General features: G+C 42.9%; 1 protein-coding gene across 1 annotated transcript in view; it reads right to left on the bottom strand.

Moving 5' to 3' along the window:
• The window catches only part of FAM120A (family with sequence similarity 120A), a 122,381-nt gene that overhangs the window by 28,597 nt on the left and 72,497 nt on the right, over nucleotides 1-21,287 (bottom strand). The window contains exons 8-10 of the mRNA XM_043453807.1: nucleotides 13,112-13,199; nucleotides 9,878-10,105; nucleotides 7,180-7,354 (exon numbers count right to left, since the gene is read on the bottom strand). Coding sequence (XP_043309742.1) covers nucleotides 7,180-7,354; nucleotides 9,878-10,105; nucleotides 13,112-13,199 — 491 coding nt within the window. The remainder of the gene's footprint in view (nucleotides 1-7,179; nucleotides 7,355-9,877; nucleotides 10,106-13,111; nucleotides 13,200-21,287) is intronic.

Here is a 21,287-nt window from a genome sequence, read left to right as displayed (position 1 = left end):
ATTTTTTACATGTATCTGTTTTTAAACTGAATACTTGGAGATCTTTTGTGTACACCACCACTTTAGAGCTATGGAAACTTTGGCCAATCACCCAACAGATATTTATTGAGCATCTACTATGGAGTGGGTGAGGTTGGAAAAGTACCCAGGGCTCAGATGTCAACCACCATGTGCCTGTGTGAAAAATAAGGGTCTTCCTAAATTCTGAGGCTTGGGTCCCTCACTTCCCTTACCCCAGCACAGCCCTAGAACCAGGCACTAAAATAAGGCAGGCCAACAACTCACTCTGTCGCACAGTCCAGTTGAGGAAACGCAAAGACACCTTGCACCTCTGTTACGTGCTTACGACTATGTGAGGCCAACTTATGTTTATAGGCTCATAACATTAGATTAATTAAAGGTTAGTGTTTTATAAATGAATGAATTCCAAGGGACATCCCCTTTTCAGGTAGACACACAGCAGCCTCTGTGTTGTAAGTTCCTCCAGTGGGGTGGCTGATGCCAACAGGGCACCTTCTCTCCCTCTGGCCCTGCGCTTCTTCCCAAGCTGCTGCTGCCCGCTGTTTTACTCCCTGAGCTCTCCCGAAGCTCACAGGGATAAGCCGATGCAAGGCAGCCAGCTAGTAGCACGTAATCTGGGATCTTAGCATTTTTGCAAAAAAAAAAAAAAGTTATACAGGGATTATCCAAGTGGTATGGCACAGTTGGATTATGGGAACACTCTGTGTGCAGACAAGAGCACTGGGGTATAAAACCCTCTCTGTGAAGGCACCAATTTAGAAAGACATGTTCATGCCTCCTTGTTAAAACAAGAATAAGAGAATTCCTGCTGCTGCTGCTAAGTCACTTCAGTCATGTCCAACTCTGTGTGATCCCATAGATGGCAGCCCACCAGGCTCCCCTGTCCCTGGGATTCTCCAGGCAAGAACACTGGAGTGGGTTGCCATTTCCTTCTCCAATGTGTGAAAGTGAAAAGTGAAAGTGAAGTCGCTCAGTCGTGTCCAACTCTTAGCGACCCCATGGACCGCAGCCTACCAGGCTCCTCTATCGATGGGATTTTCCAGGCAAGAGTACTGGAGTGGGGTGCCATTGCCTTCTCCGAATCCCAGAGGTCAGCTAATCTAGCTACTGTACATGAATAAATCTTCATGTATCACCATCAATAAAGATTCGTTTTGTCTTTTCTACTGACAGGAAAAACTCAGGATTTCAAGTGGACTACCTTGAAAAATCTGAACATCAGGTTGTTTTCCCTACCTGAAACTAAACTGAATTTTTACACTGGCAAAAAGCAACTCCAGGGTACCAGTTTTCTGTTACTACCAGCGGCTAAATTTGTAACACAGTTTCTTTGCTGGAAGCACCTCTTCAAAATACAATTTCAAGACATAAAACACTGCTGAAGACTTAAATTGTTAGTAAAAACCCAATGTTTTCCATCAGTTGTTAATCTTCTATTTTCACATTCATACAAATGACAACCAGCTATCTCAGGAATCGGTTATAATACTGATTTTGGGATCCATCCCAGGCCAGGAATAATGAACATGTTTCATTTTGTGAGCCTACTTCAACTGACCGGTAGTGGCTGCCTACAGTGCCATACGATGAATTACGTCTCTAAGCTCATTCCAGAGCACCATGAGTGGTGAGCTTTATAGCACGCACACAATATGGTTAGAAGATAAGGGAAAAGGTGGGTACAAACAACCTCCAGGGCTAGCGCCGACTGGACCTCTGGTCTGGGTCGTGCAGTGTGCATTTGGGGAGAAGCCGCTGTTTTACTCCCCGAGCTCTTCTGGACTTAGAGGAAAACACACACACACAATAAATAAAAACAGAACTCCAACTCCTTCATGTCAGAGTTTTATCAGAAACGGGAAAACGGGCACAACGACAGCTGGTCTATCCTTCTTATGGGAAAACTGCCGGTTAACTTCCAAGCACCTGTGTGTGCAGGCTGGGTGTCCAACTAGCCCCTCATTTCCTCATACTGACACGTTTGAGTACCCTCCATGATTCTGCAAAGTAAAAGGCTATGAATTTTCTCCTTAAACTTTTTATATCTGAGGCTGGGAGTATCTTACAGTCCACAAACATATACATGCTCAGTAGGCCACAGGGCAGGGAGAACACAGTGTTACATGGTGTTAGACACTTGCTAACACTATTCCTAGACTTCAGTTTCCCCATTTACGTCATTCCTACTGTATTAGAAACTCCGGAGTTCAAGGACATAAACATTAATTCAAAAGAGTACCATCAAACAATTCCTGTCAGACAACACTGCTCTTCCCACAGATGTCTCTCGAGCTCAGCCACTCAAAGTTCTGCGAGGGAAAAGCAGTTTGCTAATGCTACTCCTGAAAAGCTTTGAGGAATAAAAAAATTCAGATTAATATACAAACAGCCTTCACAGAATCGTAAGAAAAATGTTTATGACAACCAATTTTCACACATATGAAAACAATACACTAATTAATATTGGTCATGTTAAAGTATTGTTTTATAATGTGATTCACAATGAACAAATTTATTTTCAATCAGCAATCCCAATGACTTGGCACTAACAAAATTTCTAAAGCAAATTGGATCAGCGGTGGTGGGGAGAATCAATGTGTTCCTTTTGGCTTTTCTTGACAGTTTAGAAAGAAGAGAGTAAATATAGGGAAATACAAATGTAGTATTGTGTGATTAGTCACTCAGTCATGTTTGTTTCTTTGCAATCCATTGAACTGTATCCGCCAGGCTCCCCTGTCCATGGGATTTTTCAGGCAAGAATACTGGAGTGGTTGCCATTTCCTTCTCCAAGGGATCTTCCTCACCCAGGGATCAAACCAGCATCTCCTGTCTCTTGCAGGCAGATTCTTTACCTGCCGAGCGATCGGGGAAGCCCTAAACATAGTACGAGTATAGTAAATATAAGCATAGTATATAAACTTGCTATTGGGGGGGGGGGGGGCAACACCATATTGTTTGTGGGATCTTAGTTCTCGGGCTAGGGGTCAAACCCTTGCCCCCTGCAGTGGAGATCTAACCATTGGACTGCCAAGGAATTCCCAAGCCTGTTTTTTCTCTTCAACTATAGCTGAGGTGACTCATCATCCTGTAGTCTTTGTAGTACCAGATTCCTTTCTTCTGGTCCTTCCCACTCATCACTGGGGAGTACCTGGGTGGCTGAGGAGCATCCCCAGGGAGAAGAAGAGTCACTACGGTACTAAAGGTCAGAGCTGCTTCCAGGGCAGAAGTGCCTGTGAGGAGCAGCCACGTCACCTGGATCTCACGCATACAGGTCTGGAGGCCAGGGCCAGCTCAGACCAGGTACCTGGCTCCAGGCCCAGCCCCTATTGCAGCAGCTGTAGAGATAGCTAGCTCCCTGGGCCCACCTCTCCCCAGAGCAACTGCCACCATCACCATTTAGCCCATATGGGTGAGACTGTGCTGGGTCAACAGTCTGCTCCTTGACCCACTGGTAGGACCGCGAATTCCACAACAGTGACTTCAGTAGCATTCTCCCACAATAAACAAGTATTCTTATTACTCTCCTAAAAGCAAAATGATAGAACCTGGAAATGCACAGGGAAGAACAGAAAAATAAACTGCCAGCATGTAATTCAATATGATTTTCAAAGGCTAAAATTTTTTTTCCCCCTTATGTTTGTATTTCTTCAAAATTATTTTTGGAATTGTCAAATGACGATGAATAAGCTGAATGTTTCATATCATCTAATCTTAATTTTTTAATAACTTATTCTTCAACAAGAGGAAAATTGCTTTACAATGTTGTGTTGCTTTCTGCCATACAACAACGCAGCTCAGTCATAATTGTACACATATCACCTCCCACCTGAGCCCTCCTTCCCTCCCCTCACCCCACCATTCTAGGTCACTGCAGAGAGCCAGACTGGGCTCCCTGGTTACACAGCAACGTCTCACCACCTATCTATTTTACATGTGATAGAGTATATATGTCGAGGCTACTTTCTCCATTCATCCCACTCTCTCCCTTTCCCACTGTGTCCACAAGTCCATTTTCTCTAGATGGCTGTGATTTTTTAAGGATTTGACTGCATATATCCTACTTTAGCCATATTTTAAAAAATGAAACTTTGGTAAGTCATATGAATATTCATTGTAGATTATGAACATTTTATCATATGACTTAATCAAGAGAAATAATTCCAAATGGATACATGTCTTACATCTAATGGGAGCTAAGTATTTTTGAACAACCCTATAGGCTTCAATATGCCCTTTGACTAGTTCTGACAACAAACCCCTCCTGAGAAAATTCTTGATTGCCACAGTGACCACACCAAGAACATTCATCTGTATGCACAGCATTTTGAAACCATGTTAGATCAAAACCCTCACATTCAGAAGTAGCTACATCACCCACATGAGTAGGAGGGTTTACCTGGAACCCACACAGCTCAGATTTGGCTACCAAAGTGGAAGACAAAGGCAGCAGGCACGTGGAGAACAAATCTGTCCCAAGGACCTTATGGTGCACTTTCATGTGCAAAGTGCCACTGATTTTAAAATTTCATCTACATATGGTCTATGAATAAGTGTAGGTAAAACAAGATTTCAAATATTATCAACCAAGAACTCCTGAGAAACTGCACAAGGTTAGTCTCTCTGGCATGATCAGACATTGTTATTTTCCCACCTCATCCAGGTCATAAAGAAGCTACAATATTTTCTCCATAAAATAGTCACTTAGTAGATGTTTCAGGTATGGAAACCTAAACCAGTGGCATTGTAAGAGTCAGTGTTTTCCACTGGCCCAAAGTAACAGAGCAACGACAAATGACTGTGTGCCATCCTTGAAAAGAAGTCAGTGGAGTGGGGAGGGGAGCAGAGGCAGGAGGAAAGGAAACAGACATGCCTGCCAAATTCTCTTTGAAGTTAAGGCTTTCTCCCACTCACCGACCCTTCCCCCATCCACCTCACACTGGGACACTTTCCTCCTTTCTTTTGTATTCCCTCTGCCTCCCAGCCTCCAAATGAGGTCAAGAGACCTCCATCCAGAGCCTCTAAGAGCTCATTTGAGTCACCTCAGACTTTTCCACCCTTCTCCTTCCCTTGATCATGCCATTCCCCATGCCCTCCAGCCCTAGCCAGAACTGACCTGCCAAAGGCAGGCCGACCTAGTCATTTCTCTGTGAGAGCTGCATTGGGCCCTATGGTGTGGTTTGTACATTCAGCTCTTTACCACAGTTTGCCTCCCTCTTGCTTATGTTTAGAGGATGCTAATCTACTTAGTCAATACTCTCCCCTGGCTTCTGCTTCCCCTATTGTCTAAAAGGCCAGCCTCTCCCAGGCCAGTAAGACACCTGTATCAACTAGGTACAAGTCCACTGATGAGGGAGTGGGGCACGTAAGGTGCTGCCAGCTGTGTGTTTCACAGTGTTTTAAAGTCACAGACCGGCAGCAGGGCAGACGAGACCAAGACTCTTACTTCCCAAGAGCACCTGGCACCTGCAGCTCACCTGTGACAGAGAACTCCCTGAAACAGGTGAGGGATGCACAGCGCCCACTGCTGAGGACATGAACAGAGCACACGAGCCCTATGCAGGTTGCTCTATGAAGCTATGGACACTGCTAAGGGGAGCCCAACCTGGGATATACTTGAGGGTATTCAGGTTTTGATCACTGAAAACTCTTGAGGATTTTCTGTGTAAAGATAACTGTGTTTCTGGAACACACAAGCAAATGAAGAACAGCCTTTCACCATGAAAGCCAATATGGTGCTATGGAGCTGAGGACACAGCAGGAAGTAGGGCCGCATGGGATGCGGCATTCCAGGCCCAACAGAGACCCAAGAGGCTACAGGGACTAAGATGCTCAGGGCTGGTGGTGAACTGGAGGTCACAGCTGTGGGGCCAGGGTGGCCTGGGAGGGCCAGCACAGAAAACTGGCCAATCCTGTGCAAAGTTAAAAAGGTCTTCTTTTCTGAGCAAATAAGTCACACAGTGGGAGAAAGGGAAAAGAATTTGTATACCTGGAATGTACTGGGCCTTTGAAAAGTGTCCACTGACACACTTGGTGTTTCACATGATGCCTCCGGCCTGATCAAGGTGGTAGAAACATCAGCTAGAGGAGGCCCTGTGCAGCCGGCATCACCTTCTCCGGCTACAGTCACACAAATAGCTCTGCAGCCACACTAGGTATGACTATCTTCAAGTAAGGGAAGTGACAGATGGCTTCATTTAAAAGGCTTACAGAATCACAATTTTGTCACAGTAATAGAAACAGAGAATCTATAGAACTGTGTGTTTAGATAAAATTGCTAGAACCTCTCCAGTTTTGAGTTCCAAAGGTAAGATCTACTCTCATACTTGTCCTTGAGCTCAGCTTCACCCATGTCACCAGGCCTGCAGTGACCTGCCATTCAAGCAGGTGATCTGTCACTAAATATCCTCAGTTTAGAGGATGACTTAGTAATCTACAATTTCCACACTTCATAATGCTCTTAGATTGCACATTTTGGGAAACATTTCTGTATTTCCTACTAAATATACAGTGACTTTTATATTCCCTACATTAGTAGATAAAATTACCTAGAACAGAAAGGCATGATTTTCTCCTCCAAAATTACATTGGCCCGCTGAAGATGGAAATACTTTGACCTCGACTTTTGCCCAAATTTCAAACAGTTTCCGTCTTCCCGCTACCCCCTCCATCCCCAGAATGGATCAGCTGGAGGCCTCTGAGGGAAATCGTTACAAGTCCCCTCTTGGCTTCAGGGATGTGATCAGCAACTGCACAGAAGCAGCCCAGTGGGCAGCCTGTGGGACCTCCCCAGGAACACTGATTTCTGCAAAGAGGGAACCAACTACATCTCGTGGACACCACAGCAGAAACTGCTGTCAGTCTGCCCAGGACACGTTAGCCACGAGGATGGCGACCGTCAGGACTGTTTCCAGATCAACGTTCAGTTTGAAGTGTAAACCTGTTGTTTTATCATTTTACTGAATAAACACCACTGCTTGGATGTTACTGAGGAAAACAACCTGTGGCTTGTCCTCCTTTCGTAAGAGCCCCGATGGAGCCCATCTCCTTTATGTGGGGACTCTCAGGGTGAACTCAGTCACGATTCTTCTAAGGCTTTAAAAATGCACAAGAGATTACGAGGTACCGAGGAAAACAAACAATGGATTTTACAGTACATACATTCTGGTGGAAGTCTGTTCTTTCTAAAAGCAAGTCTCTCAGTTTTCTTTCTGCTTTCTGCCAAGCTAAACAGGACTCCGTAAACATACTGACGAACTGGCCTATAGAGCAGGGCGGCGGGAGGCAGGTCTTTGCTGGCTTCATCTTCAATAGAAACAGCAATTTTGATTTCACCCTTTGCATGGAAGAAAGCAGAATAATATTGCACATTTTTCATGTTGAATTTACAATAAACTCACAGAAATATACTGTATTATCTCCAGTTAACGAAATTGCAATTCTATTCCAAATCAATTGCTTAACAAGTTGCCTATATCAAGATGTTTAGGGAGAGTTCATTCAGCAGGTTTAGTCAAAATATATGCTCAAAGAGTCAAAATAAAACCTACATTGTTTTATTTTTAACCTAGAACAACAACAAGAACAAAAACCATGTAAATGCTTCCAAAGTCTTCAAAAAAATCTAGATAGGTAACACCAGACAACAAATAGAATAGAAAATGCTGAGAACTGTCAAATTTTATGTCAAGATGGTCATATGTAATGTAATTCATAATTTTCAATGACCTATATGAAATCCAAGAAAAGAGCACCCTAAAAATAAAATGGTCACAAATTTTCTTTACCAAGCTCTTTCATAAAAAACTATCATGTACAAAAAACCTACCTAAGAGAACTCTTTTAAGTGGTATTTGTTTTTAAAGTATTCAGCATGTATCAGGCCTCTGCCCCAGTGCATCACATAACTCAACAGACGAGTCCCACTGAATGAGACAGCCACCAGGGGCTGGACATGAAGGAAGCCCTGTTCTGTTCATCCCACCCCCACTCCTCTCTGCCAACATAGCAAGGGCTTCCTTGTGGCTCCAGGAGACAAATGACTCTGTGACCACCTGCACCTGAGATCAGTCCAAAAACTCTGTGGTCCTGTCCTAAATATTTTATGCTATCATGGGACATCTCAAGAGACTTCACAAGGAATTTAATTATGCATATTCTTAATGTAAAAATATATTTATGACCCCAATGTCTAGTAAACTTATTGATATGTACTCTTTTAATCATGTCATAACATTCATTCTTTCTTTCACATAAATTTAATTTAGAATTGATCTTTTCCCTTATCAGAACCTTCATACTCATTAATCTAATAGCTACAGATGTGGTCAACACTCATCTAGTGAGTATTTACTCTCCCAAAATTATGAGGCTTTGACGATTCTCTACATTCTCACTTCAAGCTTGAATTCACGGCAAATGTCTCAGCCTGGAAAATTTAACACCAGAGCCACTCAGCTTGCAGGACAGCACACATTTCAGTCTAAACTTTCCCCAAATATACTGAAAAATTTTAGGTGACACCTTAAAATCTGAAGATAGTCAAGTTCACTTTTCTCAACCACAGTCATTTCATCAGTATTTGCCCTTGAAATCAGTGAGTACTGAAGAGGAGGAAAGGCAGTTTTGCATCACTCAGACTGACTTAACCAAAAGTCCCTGAGTCAGACCCACGAGCATGGCAGGCACAAACAGCAGGGAGTCCAGGGACCTTGTACCCCAACAACCCCAGAGTGAAAGGGCACAGCCTTCCCAACGCTCGAGTCCCTTTAAACTCAGCAAAATCCTTTTCCCGTAACAGTTACCCTCACTTACCCTTATAATCTATGTTGGACCTGAAAGATAAAATTTTTACTTTATAACCATAATGTGAGAAGTGATACCACACATGCATACCCATATCAAATAACAGATGAGACTTGGAGGCAAGACAATTCAAAAATACATTAAAGGACCCAAATAATAGCACTGGTCTTCCTGTCCTTTATTTTATAAAATATAAAATTAAGCAGTTCAAATTAGTCAATTAACGGTTAAAAGTGCAGCTCAAGAGTGCTGTGGAATGGAAGTCACTTGTAATTACTGACTCCATTCTATAAACCATACATGGACTGTATAAAATAAGAAAAGTTTGATTATATATGGTGGTACATATACAGATGAAAACATAATAAAATACATATAGTAACGAACCAATTTTATACCAGATATCTGGTCACCAAGTTAAATTGTGGATCTATGATTATAAACATAAATATGACAAGTCACTGAGGAAATTTAAATAAACACAGATCTGTTCAAAACACCAAGATTCAGAAACAATTAATGTCACACTGTATATCTATTTAAGCATACATTTAGGAAGATACTAATAAAGTGATGAAGCCCCATATTCCATTGTTTGCTGTAAGTACTCAATGAGGTAGAGGAATAAGTCAAAGTATGAAGTGCTATCAGCCACTCAGAAGTTGGGAGCCTCTAGGACAGATGATAAACCAGATATAGTATGTTGACATCACAATTAAACTTGACACTACAGCAAAAACATGCAGGAAACTTTGAAATTAGAAATACAAGTAAAATTACAAACCAGAGAATAACACGAAGTGCCATTAATCAGAAGTTTCAAAAATAATTTTGGGTTAAATTGACGAGAAAAATAAAGACTTTTCCCAAGTTCTAATTTTATTCTGATTATAGATATAAATATCCATCTTTTTCCTCCAAGATTAGAAAGGGGAAAATGAACTTCATTTCAAATACCTTGTAAGATAAAAAGCAGTTCCAGCAGGAACAAGGACACACCCCACGAGAGCGACCACTGAGAGGCGACGGCCACACGCACGGCCCCAGGGCATACCTTTGTCAGGACGTGGAAGATGTAGGGGTACATCAGCCCCTTCTTGTGCCGGTGCTCGGCCACTCTCAGCACCTCAGGCGCGACAGGAGGCAGGGGTGGGGTGGTGATGTCCATGTGGTTCCTGGTGGGCATGGACAGGAGGCACGGAATTGGCTGAACAGTGCCAATCTGGTTCCCCTTTCCTTCAGCAAGCTGGCTGCCAGAAGAGGCAGTGGACGAACCTTCTGCCTGCAGAGCAATGGGTGAGAGGAAAAAATGGGTTCATGTCCATTCCCACTCCTTTAACCTGTCTGTCCAATTGTAACACAGAGAGATGTGATTAACAACTTCAGTGAGGACAAGGGGAGCCATGACTCACTCCTCCTTGAACAGAGGAAATGTGAATGGACACCCACTGTGCCTGTGTCAGGGATGGGAACCTAGAGAACTGCTGCAGCTTCCGCTGGGTGATCCCACTCATGGCTCCTCCCTTGGGGATCCCCACGAGATGAACAGCCTTCGTGGTTGCTAACCGAAGCCCCATCTGGCTCCCCCATGTGACCAACTCTTGTGATTCTGCTTTCCTGGGAGACCCTTCCTCAACTCAATGGGTAGCATCCTCTCTACAGATGAAAAAACCAATTCTCCAGGAGGGGATGTCTCTTGTCTGTGGTAATGAGACCAGTAACTAGTGAACTGGGACTAAAACTGGGTCTCAGTCCACCACACTAGGTCCTCACCACCACCACAGTTCTTATTTAAAGAAGAAATAAAAACCAAACCCCAAGTATTCTCTTAGGGTACTTAAAGTCCCAAATAAAGTATACAGAGGGAACTGTCTGCCAAAAATTAAAACCAAAGAACAAGCTAAAACCATTAAAACTGATGAGTCAGATCTACATAAACTGACACAGAAATATGTGCATGGTAAATTGTTAGGTGAAAAATATCCACTCTGTACAACCAATCACCAAAATACAGAATATATGTACATGAATAGGAAAGAGTATGGACACCAAATGGCTACCTCAGTGCTGAAGGGAGATTCTTAGTTTTCTCTTCACAAATTTTAGCAGAGTCCTAATTGTTTACTAAGAGCAAGTATTATTTTTGCAGCAAACTTTTTTCCTCACCATAAATTCTAGAAATAAAAATTGCTCACTTACCGCTTCTGTGGCACCTTAAAAAATGTACAAAGAAAGGCAATGCCAGAGAATGTTCAAACTACTGTACAATTACACTCATTTCACATGTTAACAAGATTATGCTCAAAAATCTTAAAGCTAGACTTCAGCTGTACGTGAACTGAGAACTTCCAGATGTACAAGTTGGATTGAGAAACGGCAGAGAAACCAGAGATCAAATTGCCAACATCTGCCGGATCATAGAAAAAGCAAGGAATTTAAAAAAAAATCTACTTCTGCTTCATTGACTACGCTAAAGCTTTGACTGTGTGGATCTCAACAAACTGTTGGAAATTCTTAAAGAAACAGGAATACCAGACCACTTTACCTGTCTCTGAGACACCTATATGCGGGACAAGAAGTAACAGAACTGGACATGGAACAATAGATTGGTTCAAAATTGGGAAAGCAGTACATCAAGGCTGTGTATTACACCCTGCTTATTTAACGTCTACGCAGAGTACATCAAGCGAAATGCTGGGCTGGATGACTCACAAGCTAGAATCAAGACTGCCAGGAGAAATAAAACAACCTCAGATATGCAGACAATACCACTTTAATGGCAGAAAGTGAAGAGGAATTCAAGAACCTCTTGATGAAGGTGAAAGAGGTGAGTGAAAAAGCTGGCTTAAAACTCAGTATTCAAAAAACTAAGATCATGTCATCTGGTCCCATCATGTCATGGCAAATAGATGGGGAAAAAATGGAAACAGTGGCAGATTTTATTTTCTTGGGCTTCCCAAATCACTGCAGCCATGAAATTAAAAGACACTTGCTCCTTGGAAGGAAAATTATGACAAACTTAGACAGCGTATTAAAAAGGAAAGACATTACTTTACCAACAAAGGTCCATCTAGTCAAAGCTATGGCTTTTCCAGTAGTCATGTATGGATGTGAGAGTTGGACCATAAAAAAGGCTGGGTGCCCAAGAGTTGATGCTTTCAAACTGTGATGCTGGAGAAGACTCTTGAAAGTCCCTTGAACAGTCTTAAAGGAAATCAACCGTGAATGTTCATTGGAAGGACTGATGCTGATGTTGAAGCTCCAATACTTTGACCACCTGATATGAACAGCTGACTCACTGGAAAAGACTTGATTCTGGGAAAGACTAGAGGGCAGAAGGAGAAGGGGATGACAGCAGATGAGATGTTGGATGGCATCACTAACTCAATGGACGAGTTTGAGCAAACTCTGGAAGATAGTGAAGGACAAGGAAGCCTGGTGCACTGCAGTTCATGTGGTTACAAGGAGTCAGATACAACTTAGAGACTGAACAACAATAACAACAAAAAATATTAATTTTTCTGTTCTGAAACATAATGTATTCTTTTAGTGGTATGCATTCAGTGCTTAATTTCATCCTTTAAAACACAAAGTGCCAAAATGAGCCTTAAGAAGAATTCATGGATAACTCACGAAAGTTTTCTACACTTTCCATTCCACAGCATGTAGACATAAACAACTGAAAATGCTTTGGGAGGTACTTTGCAAGGAGTATGTATCCAGAAAGCATTTCTGTTATTTATTCTCAGGATAATCATTCAACAGTGAGAATATTTCAGAGTTTTACACATATTTCCAACATTCCATCATCCTGTATAAAAACAAGCCCTCTTCCAGCCAGAGACCAGCTCATCCTAAGTGACCACAGGTGGGGACAGATGTGGCTTTGTAAGTTTAGGATATTCATCTGGAGATGAATATTAACAAGTAGAAATAGAAAAAAAGGGGGGGGGGGATAAAATTTAGTTTTATTTTTATTTTTTCATTTTTAATGTATACATCACAAAACTTTTCTCACCTAATCATGACAAAACCTTACAAGAAATGAGGGCTCTGAAAGGCTATGTAGTGAGCAGACAGAAGAGGATCTCTCCTAGGTCACCACCCTGCCCTGGGAGAGAGCAAACCGGGGGTAGCATAGCCCTTCCCCACTCACCCTTGCCAGTGTATCACTCATAAATAACATGCTTAAAAAAAGAGAGAGAGAGAATGTTACTTTAAATCAATCCCTGGCACTACATGCTGAGAGAATGAGAACCTGAAAGAAGAGAAGGCACAGAGTTACTACCTTTGTTTGGTCTCCTGGGTCTCCCCGTGCTTGAGGTTCTGAATGGCTTCCTGTCTTCTCCCAGCCAATCTTGTTCCCACTGATATGGCTGAACATAAAATGAACAAAAATACCAATTAGTGTTGACCACTTCCCACATGTACTCATGATGATAAGAAGGGCCTGCCCTGAGCCTACAAACCAAGGATACCTAGGCTTTACTGATCCCACCTTGTGACACCACCTATGTCCAGAGAAAATCCTATCACAACAACACCTTCCACCTACTTCAGCGGTAACCACCCACTGGGCAAGAGAAATCAAGCACCTGACCTATGCCTCACGGCTCGGCTTAGAGATGGTCTAGGATGTGCTAGTGCTGCGGGTATCCAGGAGACAAACGCAGGCCTTGCCTTTGGGAGCTCAGTCATCTTGGAGAAATAAGACATCACATTCAATTGACAATCGTCAGGCAGTAGAAGATTAAATGTTATCCGGGTCAAATGTTACTCATAATTTATAAATAAATGTAAAGTATTATATGCCAATGACAATTCATGGGGGGCATTCCTATTCATGGTAGGGAGCATGGGAGCTAAGGCTAGCGCTAACTCACTCAGAGGTGTGCGCCTTGCAGGCCTAAGGAGAGGCAACGGATTTGTGAGTGCAGAGAATAAGAAGCTACCTGAATCTTACTTGGGGAATGATGTTCTTTGGCAAAGTAAAAGTGGGAAAAGAGATGCAGAAGATTACAATGTATCTTAAACACCAGAATGAAGTATTTTTCAATCAACGTTCTTAAAAACTGTGGGTTGTGACCAATTAGCAGTCTGAGAAAACAATGTAGGGGATTTAACAAGCATTTAAAAAAAAAAAAAAGGAAATGGGGACTTCCCAGGCAGACCAGACTCCTCACTGTCACTGCAGGTGGCACGGGTTTGACCCCTGGTCAGGAAACTATGGTTCCACATGCCGGAGGGGAGAGAGAAACAGAATAGACCAGATGCAGCAAGTGTGGTATGAATCCCATTACTTCAAAAACTCTTTCTCCATTTGTGTATTACGGGCCACAATGTAAAAGAAAATTTACTTTGGTACCTGGACAAACTTTGTGAAAAGCAGTATCCTGGAGGGAGTAGGGAATCTAGAGGGGCTTGAGTGGGACGAGATGCTGACGATCACGGGGATCACTTGAGCCACCACACGCATCCACCCTTCACTTGCCCCCTCCCTGCAGTGCTCCAAGCCAAAATTATCTTCTAAAACCAGTGCTGGCCACAAGACAAGCCAACACAGAGAGCTTTTATTTGGCTTGCCTTATCTGACTTGTGTGACAAGAGATTTTAAAACCTGGTAATTCCATCTTCCAATCAACTTCATTTTAGTTCTATTTAAAAAAAAAAAGGCATTACAAAAAGAGGAGAGTGAGACTGACCCATCTTAAACCAAGAATCATGTCCCATGTCGTGATATTTTGGAGTCTAGTTCCTTGATGCCAGTCACCCCAATACCCCCACAACAAACAAGGTTATCCAAGCATCCAGGCTCCTAGGCTTCAGTGAAGACTCAGAGAAACCACTGCTCTGTCCAAGTTTCTTACTCATGTGTACAATCTCAGGCTACAACTTTGCAAAACCAGAGGAAACTCTAGGGATGAGAAGGCATAAAAATAAATACAAGTATTCTAAGAGCATAGTGATCCATCCTATTTGAAATCCAAAAGAGCAGCTACTACATGAGTGAGCAGATAAGAAGCTGGACAAACTGATTGGTCAGGCAATTATTCAACTGATCAGGACTTGTCATGTGATAACTATGTCAAGACCCGTGAAATAGGGAATCAGAAGGTGTACAATCTTGTCATACACATGTCCAAAGTGAGCATTTCAAGCAAAGGGGAGGAAAAGTGAGCTTCTCTGAAGTGGTTTATTTAGAAGGTGGTATAAATAGAGTTGCTTAAAAAGTCAGTAACATTTATTGTGTGAAAGTTTAGAACAAATTACTTGACACATGGTTTATAAAGAAATATAACATTTATTACCTACAATTTTATATATTTAAGGATATCCTATCTACAAAATGCACACATGAACAGCTTAATGAGTATCTACAAACACACCACATAAGCAACACAGGACTGACATCCCAGAATCCCCTTCTTGACCTGCTCCTGAGACTTCCTCAAGGGCAATAGTTATTATGACTTCTAACAGCAAAGACTGCTTTTATACACCGTATACACAGAGTCATGCATTTGTACACTTTTTATGTCTGAGAGTTTGGGCTCAACAATATTATTGCAGCGCTGGCTCCGTCTCAGGGCCACATGCACTCAGCACTGTGGGGCACACCACAGCTGGGTCTACAACCCAGTCCTACAGGAAATCCCTGCCCCGGAAGCACCTAGTATTTTCTGTTGTTCTTCGGTTGGCCTTTTGGGAGGAAAAGCAGTGACTCAGCACAGTCTAATTTGCACTTCTCTGATAATAATGAAGATGGGCATCTTCCCATGTGTGATACTTTCTTTTGTGGCGTGCCTGTTCAGACATTCTACAGTAAGTGGACAACATGCAGAATGCTCTTAAGGACTTACAGGAAGTCATCATCTGTTCTGGATACAGGTTCTTGGTCAGGTCCATAGACTGCAATTATCTTCCATGTCCTACTGGTCTGACGCCCCTCCCTCCCTACGACAGATTTAAGCTTTTGCAAGTGACGCCCTGATGTGAACAGCTGACTCATTGGAAAAGTCCCTGATGCTGGGAAAGACTGAGGGCAGAAGGAGAAGAGGGCACCAGAGGATGAGATGGCTGGATGGCATCACTGATGCAATGGACATGAACTTGGGCAATCTCCGGAAGATGGTGAGGGACAGGGAGGCCTTGTGTGCTGCAGGGGTCGCCAAGAGTTGGACACAACTGGGTGACTAAAGAACGGCCACATGTGATGCCTCATCTTGTACAAGTTGGCTGCGACTGGGTGCAGCCTTCCCGAACCACCCTGTGCTCGCTATTCTCATTTCTGTGTTTCATGGTATGCATCACATTCAGTACTATTTCTAATTACTGTCTGTATCACTCAGTCATGAACTCTACAAAGATAATAAAACCATAGTCACTACAGAACAGGTGTGCAATAGTTCAATAGTTGAATGACTAAATCACGTAACTGTAGCCTAAATGGATATGGCAAAAAAGGCATAAAATCTGGGTTTTATACGGATACACTGTAGTGGGGAGATCATGCCATGTGACTAACGTGGAAGCTTGTCCCACTTAAGATGACATACAATTTTTATTTATAAATCTTACTTTTGTTTTATAAAGATTACCAAACTAAAATGTTATCATAACCTAAATGTTTGCAAGATTTTTTAATACTGTCCTATAAAATCAAAAATTCTGTCTGAAAATCATCTTGACAGTGGCTAATTTTTTAAAGTTCAGAATATTTCAATAGGATAATTATATGACTTTATAACGTAAGAAAACAAAATATTTGATACAACAAATGCCGTACTTTGAAGAACAAGATGGATTAGAAATTTCTGGATATTTGCATATTCAGTTAGGTTCCATTTTGCACAACTGTTCCCACCTTATGATTACACTTGGAACTGCTAACGGTGTCATGAAGTTTCATCAGCTCTGCCCTGAGAAAACCTGCTGAAACCCAGGCAGGCCACAGGGAAGTGGATGGGGCAGGGCAGGAAGCCTGCATGTGTTCTGGATTTGAATTTTCCTGCTCAGCCAAAGGCACAACTCTCTGCGGGTAAAATTCAGGTTCAGGAATCCATTCACAGCCACAGCACCTAGACCCACCATTCCAGACATTACCCCATGCTATTACCAGAAAGCCATGAAATGCATTTATGATGCAGCAGGCAATCAACAGAAAAGAACTACCCTCATATCCAGATTGGTGGCAAGGGGAAGGCCAGCACCACACAGAATTCACCAGGCTCTGTGAATTCTCAACAGGCGATGCAAAGCCTCACTTCGGTCCTGGACACCTGGGACTATTTCTGCACTAAGGCTGGTTGAAAGTAGCCAACAGTCCTAACCACTGAATTCTCGCAAACCCATTTTTTTAGTTAGCAGGTTGGTGATGCTAGGATGGAAGTAGACTGGTGTCCAGATTTATACCAAGTGTCTGACCCATCACAGTGACTTCTCACTCAGGCACAGCTGTCCTGGGTGTGGCTTGCTCTTGTGGAACAGAAAAGGAAGATAGCATTGACCGCAAGCTGACTTATTTGTCAACAAAAAAGGAAGAAAAGGCAAATAAAACAAAAAGTGGGGCTTTCCAGGGGTTAAGCATCTGCCTGTCAATGCAGGGGACACAGGTTTGATCCTTGGTCTGGAAACTAAGATCCCACATGCGGTGGGGCACCTGAGCCCATGTGCCACAACTACTGAGCCCGCGCTCTAGAGTCCTTGAGCCTCAACTACTGAGGCCAGAGTGCTCTAGAGCCCGTGCTCTGCAACAAGAAAATCCCCGCAATGAGAAGCCCACACATTGCAACTAGAGCGTAGCCCCCACCTGCCTCTACTGCCCACATGACAAAGAGCTAGGGAAGCCAAAAATTAATTAATTAATTAAGAAAAACAAAAGGGAAGAAGTAAAACATGAGCAAGATCAAATCCTCAGTAGCACTATCTAGTGTATGTGGATAAGGCCATAGATATGGTTAAACCATGTGAGCATTTCAACAAACGTACATACATTTTCATTTTCATCTGCTCCCAGGAAAGGAAGAGAGACTTGACCCACAGCCTGCTCTCATTCAACAGGCCCCCAAGAGTTCTGATTGCCAGGTGTTCCTACTACAGAGGGTGAAGATTTGTGCTTCCTGGTAAGGGAGGCCACAAGAGTATCACATACTTAAATATCCTTTATAGGTACATCTCCCTATGCCCCAAATTAAGCTAGGGTCACATACATTCAGATTCTTTCAGAAGTACTTGTCTCATTCTTTGCAGCAGTCAGGATGGAGCTCGTGTCCTGAACACTCCTCTTACGTGTTTGCCAGAGGACTTCTCACGGCTTTTCCTACCCAAGCGAATGTTTAGAAACACTCGAGTCAGAAGAGCTCGACAAAAAATGCCTACATGGGTCAGTAAGTGGCTAGAACTTACACAGACCCTCCACCTATGATGGCAAAGGTAATAATTAATTTTAACCAAACATAAAAATAATTCAGAATAGCTTTTCTCAAAAGATATTATAAGTGTTACCTGGTACTAAAAAAAAAAACTCAAAATATAAATGTAAAGTAGCCATTTGTCTGGCACACAGTGTAACAATCTGAAAGGAAAACTGCAGCTTATTTAGCCTGTCTGGGACTGGGTACCCTAGGGTCAGGGTAAAATGTAACTATCTTCATCAACAGTTTCTTTGGAAAGGAAGCCTGACAGGACTTCAATACCAGCTGGACATAAAATGCCTGCATGGGTCACTGAGTGGCTAGAACTTACACAGACCCTCCACCTTTGATGGCAAAGATAATAAGTATTTTCAACCAAGCGTAAAAGTAATTCAGAATAGTTTTTCTCAGAAGATGTTAGAAATGTAGAACACCAATACCACTTAAAGGAAAAAAGATGCATTAGAAGAAGCATGTTTCCTGGGACACTATATGAAGGATGCTAAATGAAATTCTTGAGGTATTTTACATTAAGAGTGAAGTAAATGTTTTGATATTTTATTGGCTCCATGGTTATTTTTTAAATAACCGTGATAGCTGTCACTTACTGTGGTCACTCATCAACTAATTTAAACCATATACAACCCAAAGATCTCCTATTCACATTGGGAGCATTGGGCCCATGGAGCTCCAGGCCACACACTTGTGGTTACAAGTGGCAACTAGTACCTAGCAAGACGATTCACGGGAGGTTGGGGGACTGGGTCCTGACAGCACTGGGTCTCTGCAGTGGTCAGCAGTCCCTCGGGCACTGACAGCAACCTTTTATAGGTTGCGCAAAGACCAAGGACGTGCCAGGAAAGCCCAAACCTCATGCCCCACCAACTCCACCAATGTCCCCCACTGAACTTTATCTTCAAAAACCAATGTGGGACTTCCCTGCTGGTCCAGTGGCTAAGACTCCGTGCTCCCAGTGCAGGTGCCCTGGTTCGATCCCTGGTCAGGGAACTAGGTCCCTCCCGCGTGCCACAACTAGGAGTCTGCATGCTGCAGCTAAAGACCAAAGATCCTGCCTGTTACAACGAAGACTTGGCAGAGCCAAATAAATAAATACATAAAGATAAATACCAAAGAAAAAACACCAATATTTGCCAATTTCATAGGTTAAAAAGATACTGTTGAGTTTAAAGTTACCTTTTTTTTTTTTTCTTTAAATGAGAGTAAGCAACATCCTTTTATGTTATTGACCATCTGTTTCCTCTGTGAATCACATGTTTATATTCTTTTTAATTTGTAGGAAGCTGGGTGTTTTTTGGAGGGAGGAGGGGCTTATTTGGGTGTTAATTCTGGGGCAGGGTATTTTGGGGAGGGTTAACTCTTTTTTTTTTTTATATAGGGTTAACTCTTATAACGGTCCCCATTACTTGTCCACACCATCATTTAAAAAAAAAAAAAAGCCATTCCCTTTCCATTGGGGAAATGAGGTCACTTATTTTGTAATCTTCCAGGTTCAAGATTATTTCCCAGGACCATGGGGAACATGGTGGAAACGCCTGAGGGAATCGAACAGGAAAGGGCACACCCAGCCAGGGGCAGTACAGGCCTCCCTCTTCTCTACTGAACAACTCAGTGTCTGAGGGAAGGGCAATTACAAACGCTTCTACAGTCAATCTGTAGAAGCTGGTACGAACAGTTGCACTTCAGTTAAACTGTACAGTAATTTCCCCAGCCAAATGGCCTGGTGACCCAGACACCTGTCCATCCCCAGGGCAAAGAGCACCCAGATCAGAGCAAACTCGTTTCCCAAGAAACTCTGGCATCTTTACAGCCCCAGGATCATTCCAAGCAAATACTGGATGCTTTCTGTCACACTTAGAACTCAAGACTCCGCACCATCCAGCCTCCATCTCACTTGACACCGCAGCCACACTGGCTTCCCCTTCTTCCACCCTGCATTCTCGTCCAGCTTTCTCCCCATTCCGTCATGGCTCAAATCCTGCCTCTCTGGAAGCACTCTCATCCGGGCCCACTCATCTGGTGCTTGCTTCACATGCTCATCAGGTGGGTGCTGCCTACCACCATGCTCACTGATAGACAGCAAGTGCTTAAGTGTTGCTTGGCTAAATGAACTGATGATTTCTTTCCCTCAAGACCATCCTGAGAGCACAGTGTAGACCCAGGAGTTCCAATCTTAAGTCCAAACCAAAGGTAAACCAAATCTTAACTGACTTACTGCCCCTACTTAGTTTCTAAACTAGGAAAGGAATCCTCTGTCCTCTGCATGGCCTCAAAAGTGCACACACACAACTTATTCAACCAGAATCCTCACCCTGAAATAATGAACACTGTTTTTGAAAGGGGTGCCCATAATCAGGGTTGATCCCAGGTCCTACTCTGCCTGGCTCATGACCTTGAACCTCTGGTACAAGTTCCCTATTCCCTTTTCCTTTTGTCATTCCTCTCAGTTTTAACATGTCTACCTCTTGTGTGTTATTCACTCAGGCACGTCTCATTCTTTGTGACCCCATGGACTGTAGCCCGCTAGGCTCCTCTGTCCATGGAACTCTCCAGACAAGAACACTGGAGTGGGTTGCCATTCCCTTCTCCAGGGGATCTTCCCAACGCAGGGACTGAACCTGAGTCTTCCACACTGCAGGCAGATTCTTTACCGTCTCAGCCACATCTACTTCTTATTTGTTATAATAAATGGAAAAACGGATTCAAGGAAATGAAAACATTCCTAAGCCATATAACTTGATCCAATCTTAGCAATCTTTCAATTCCAGATTGTGGATGTGCTCTGCCTTTTTCACCACAATTCACACCATGAGAGGGTGAGACACCCACGCTACTCCCACATATGGAGATCTTAGAGAGGCGCTTCCAGAAAAATGCAATAAAAATGCCCTCAGTTGGGGGAACAGACAGTTAAGTGCTACAGAGCTTAGAGGTAAGAGAGACAACTAAGACTGAGAAAAAGCTCCAGGGAAGGCAACTGCTCAGAACCTTTGGGAACAGGGCAGAGCTGAGTATGCACAGAAAGAGGGAGTC

The sequence above is a fragment of the Cervus canadensis genome, chromosome 30, assembly GCF_019320065.1.
Source record: "Cervus canadensis isolate Bull #8, Minnesota chromosome 30, ASM1932006v1, whole genome shotgun sequence".
Lineage (NCBI taxonomy): Eukaryota > Metazoa > Chordata > Mammalia > Artiodactyla > Cervidae > Cervus > Cervus canadensis.
The sequence above is the reverse complement of the archived record's forward strand: the minus strand, read 5'-3'. Positions and strand labels throughout refer to the sequence as shown.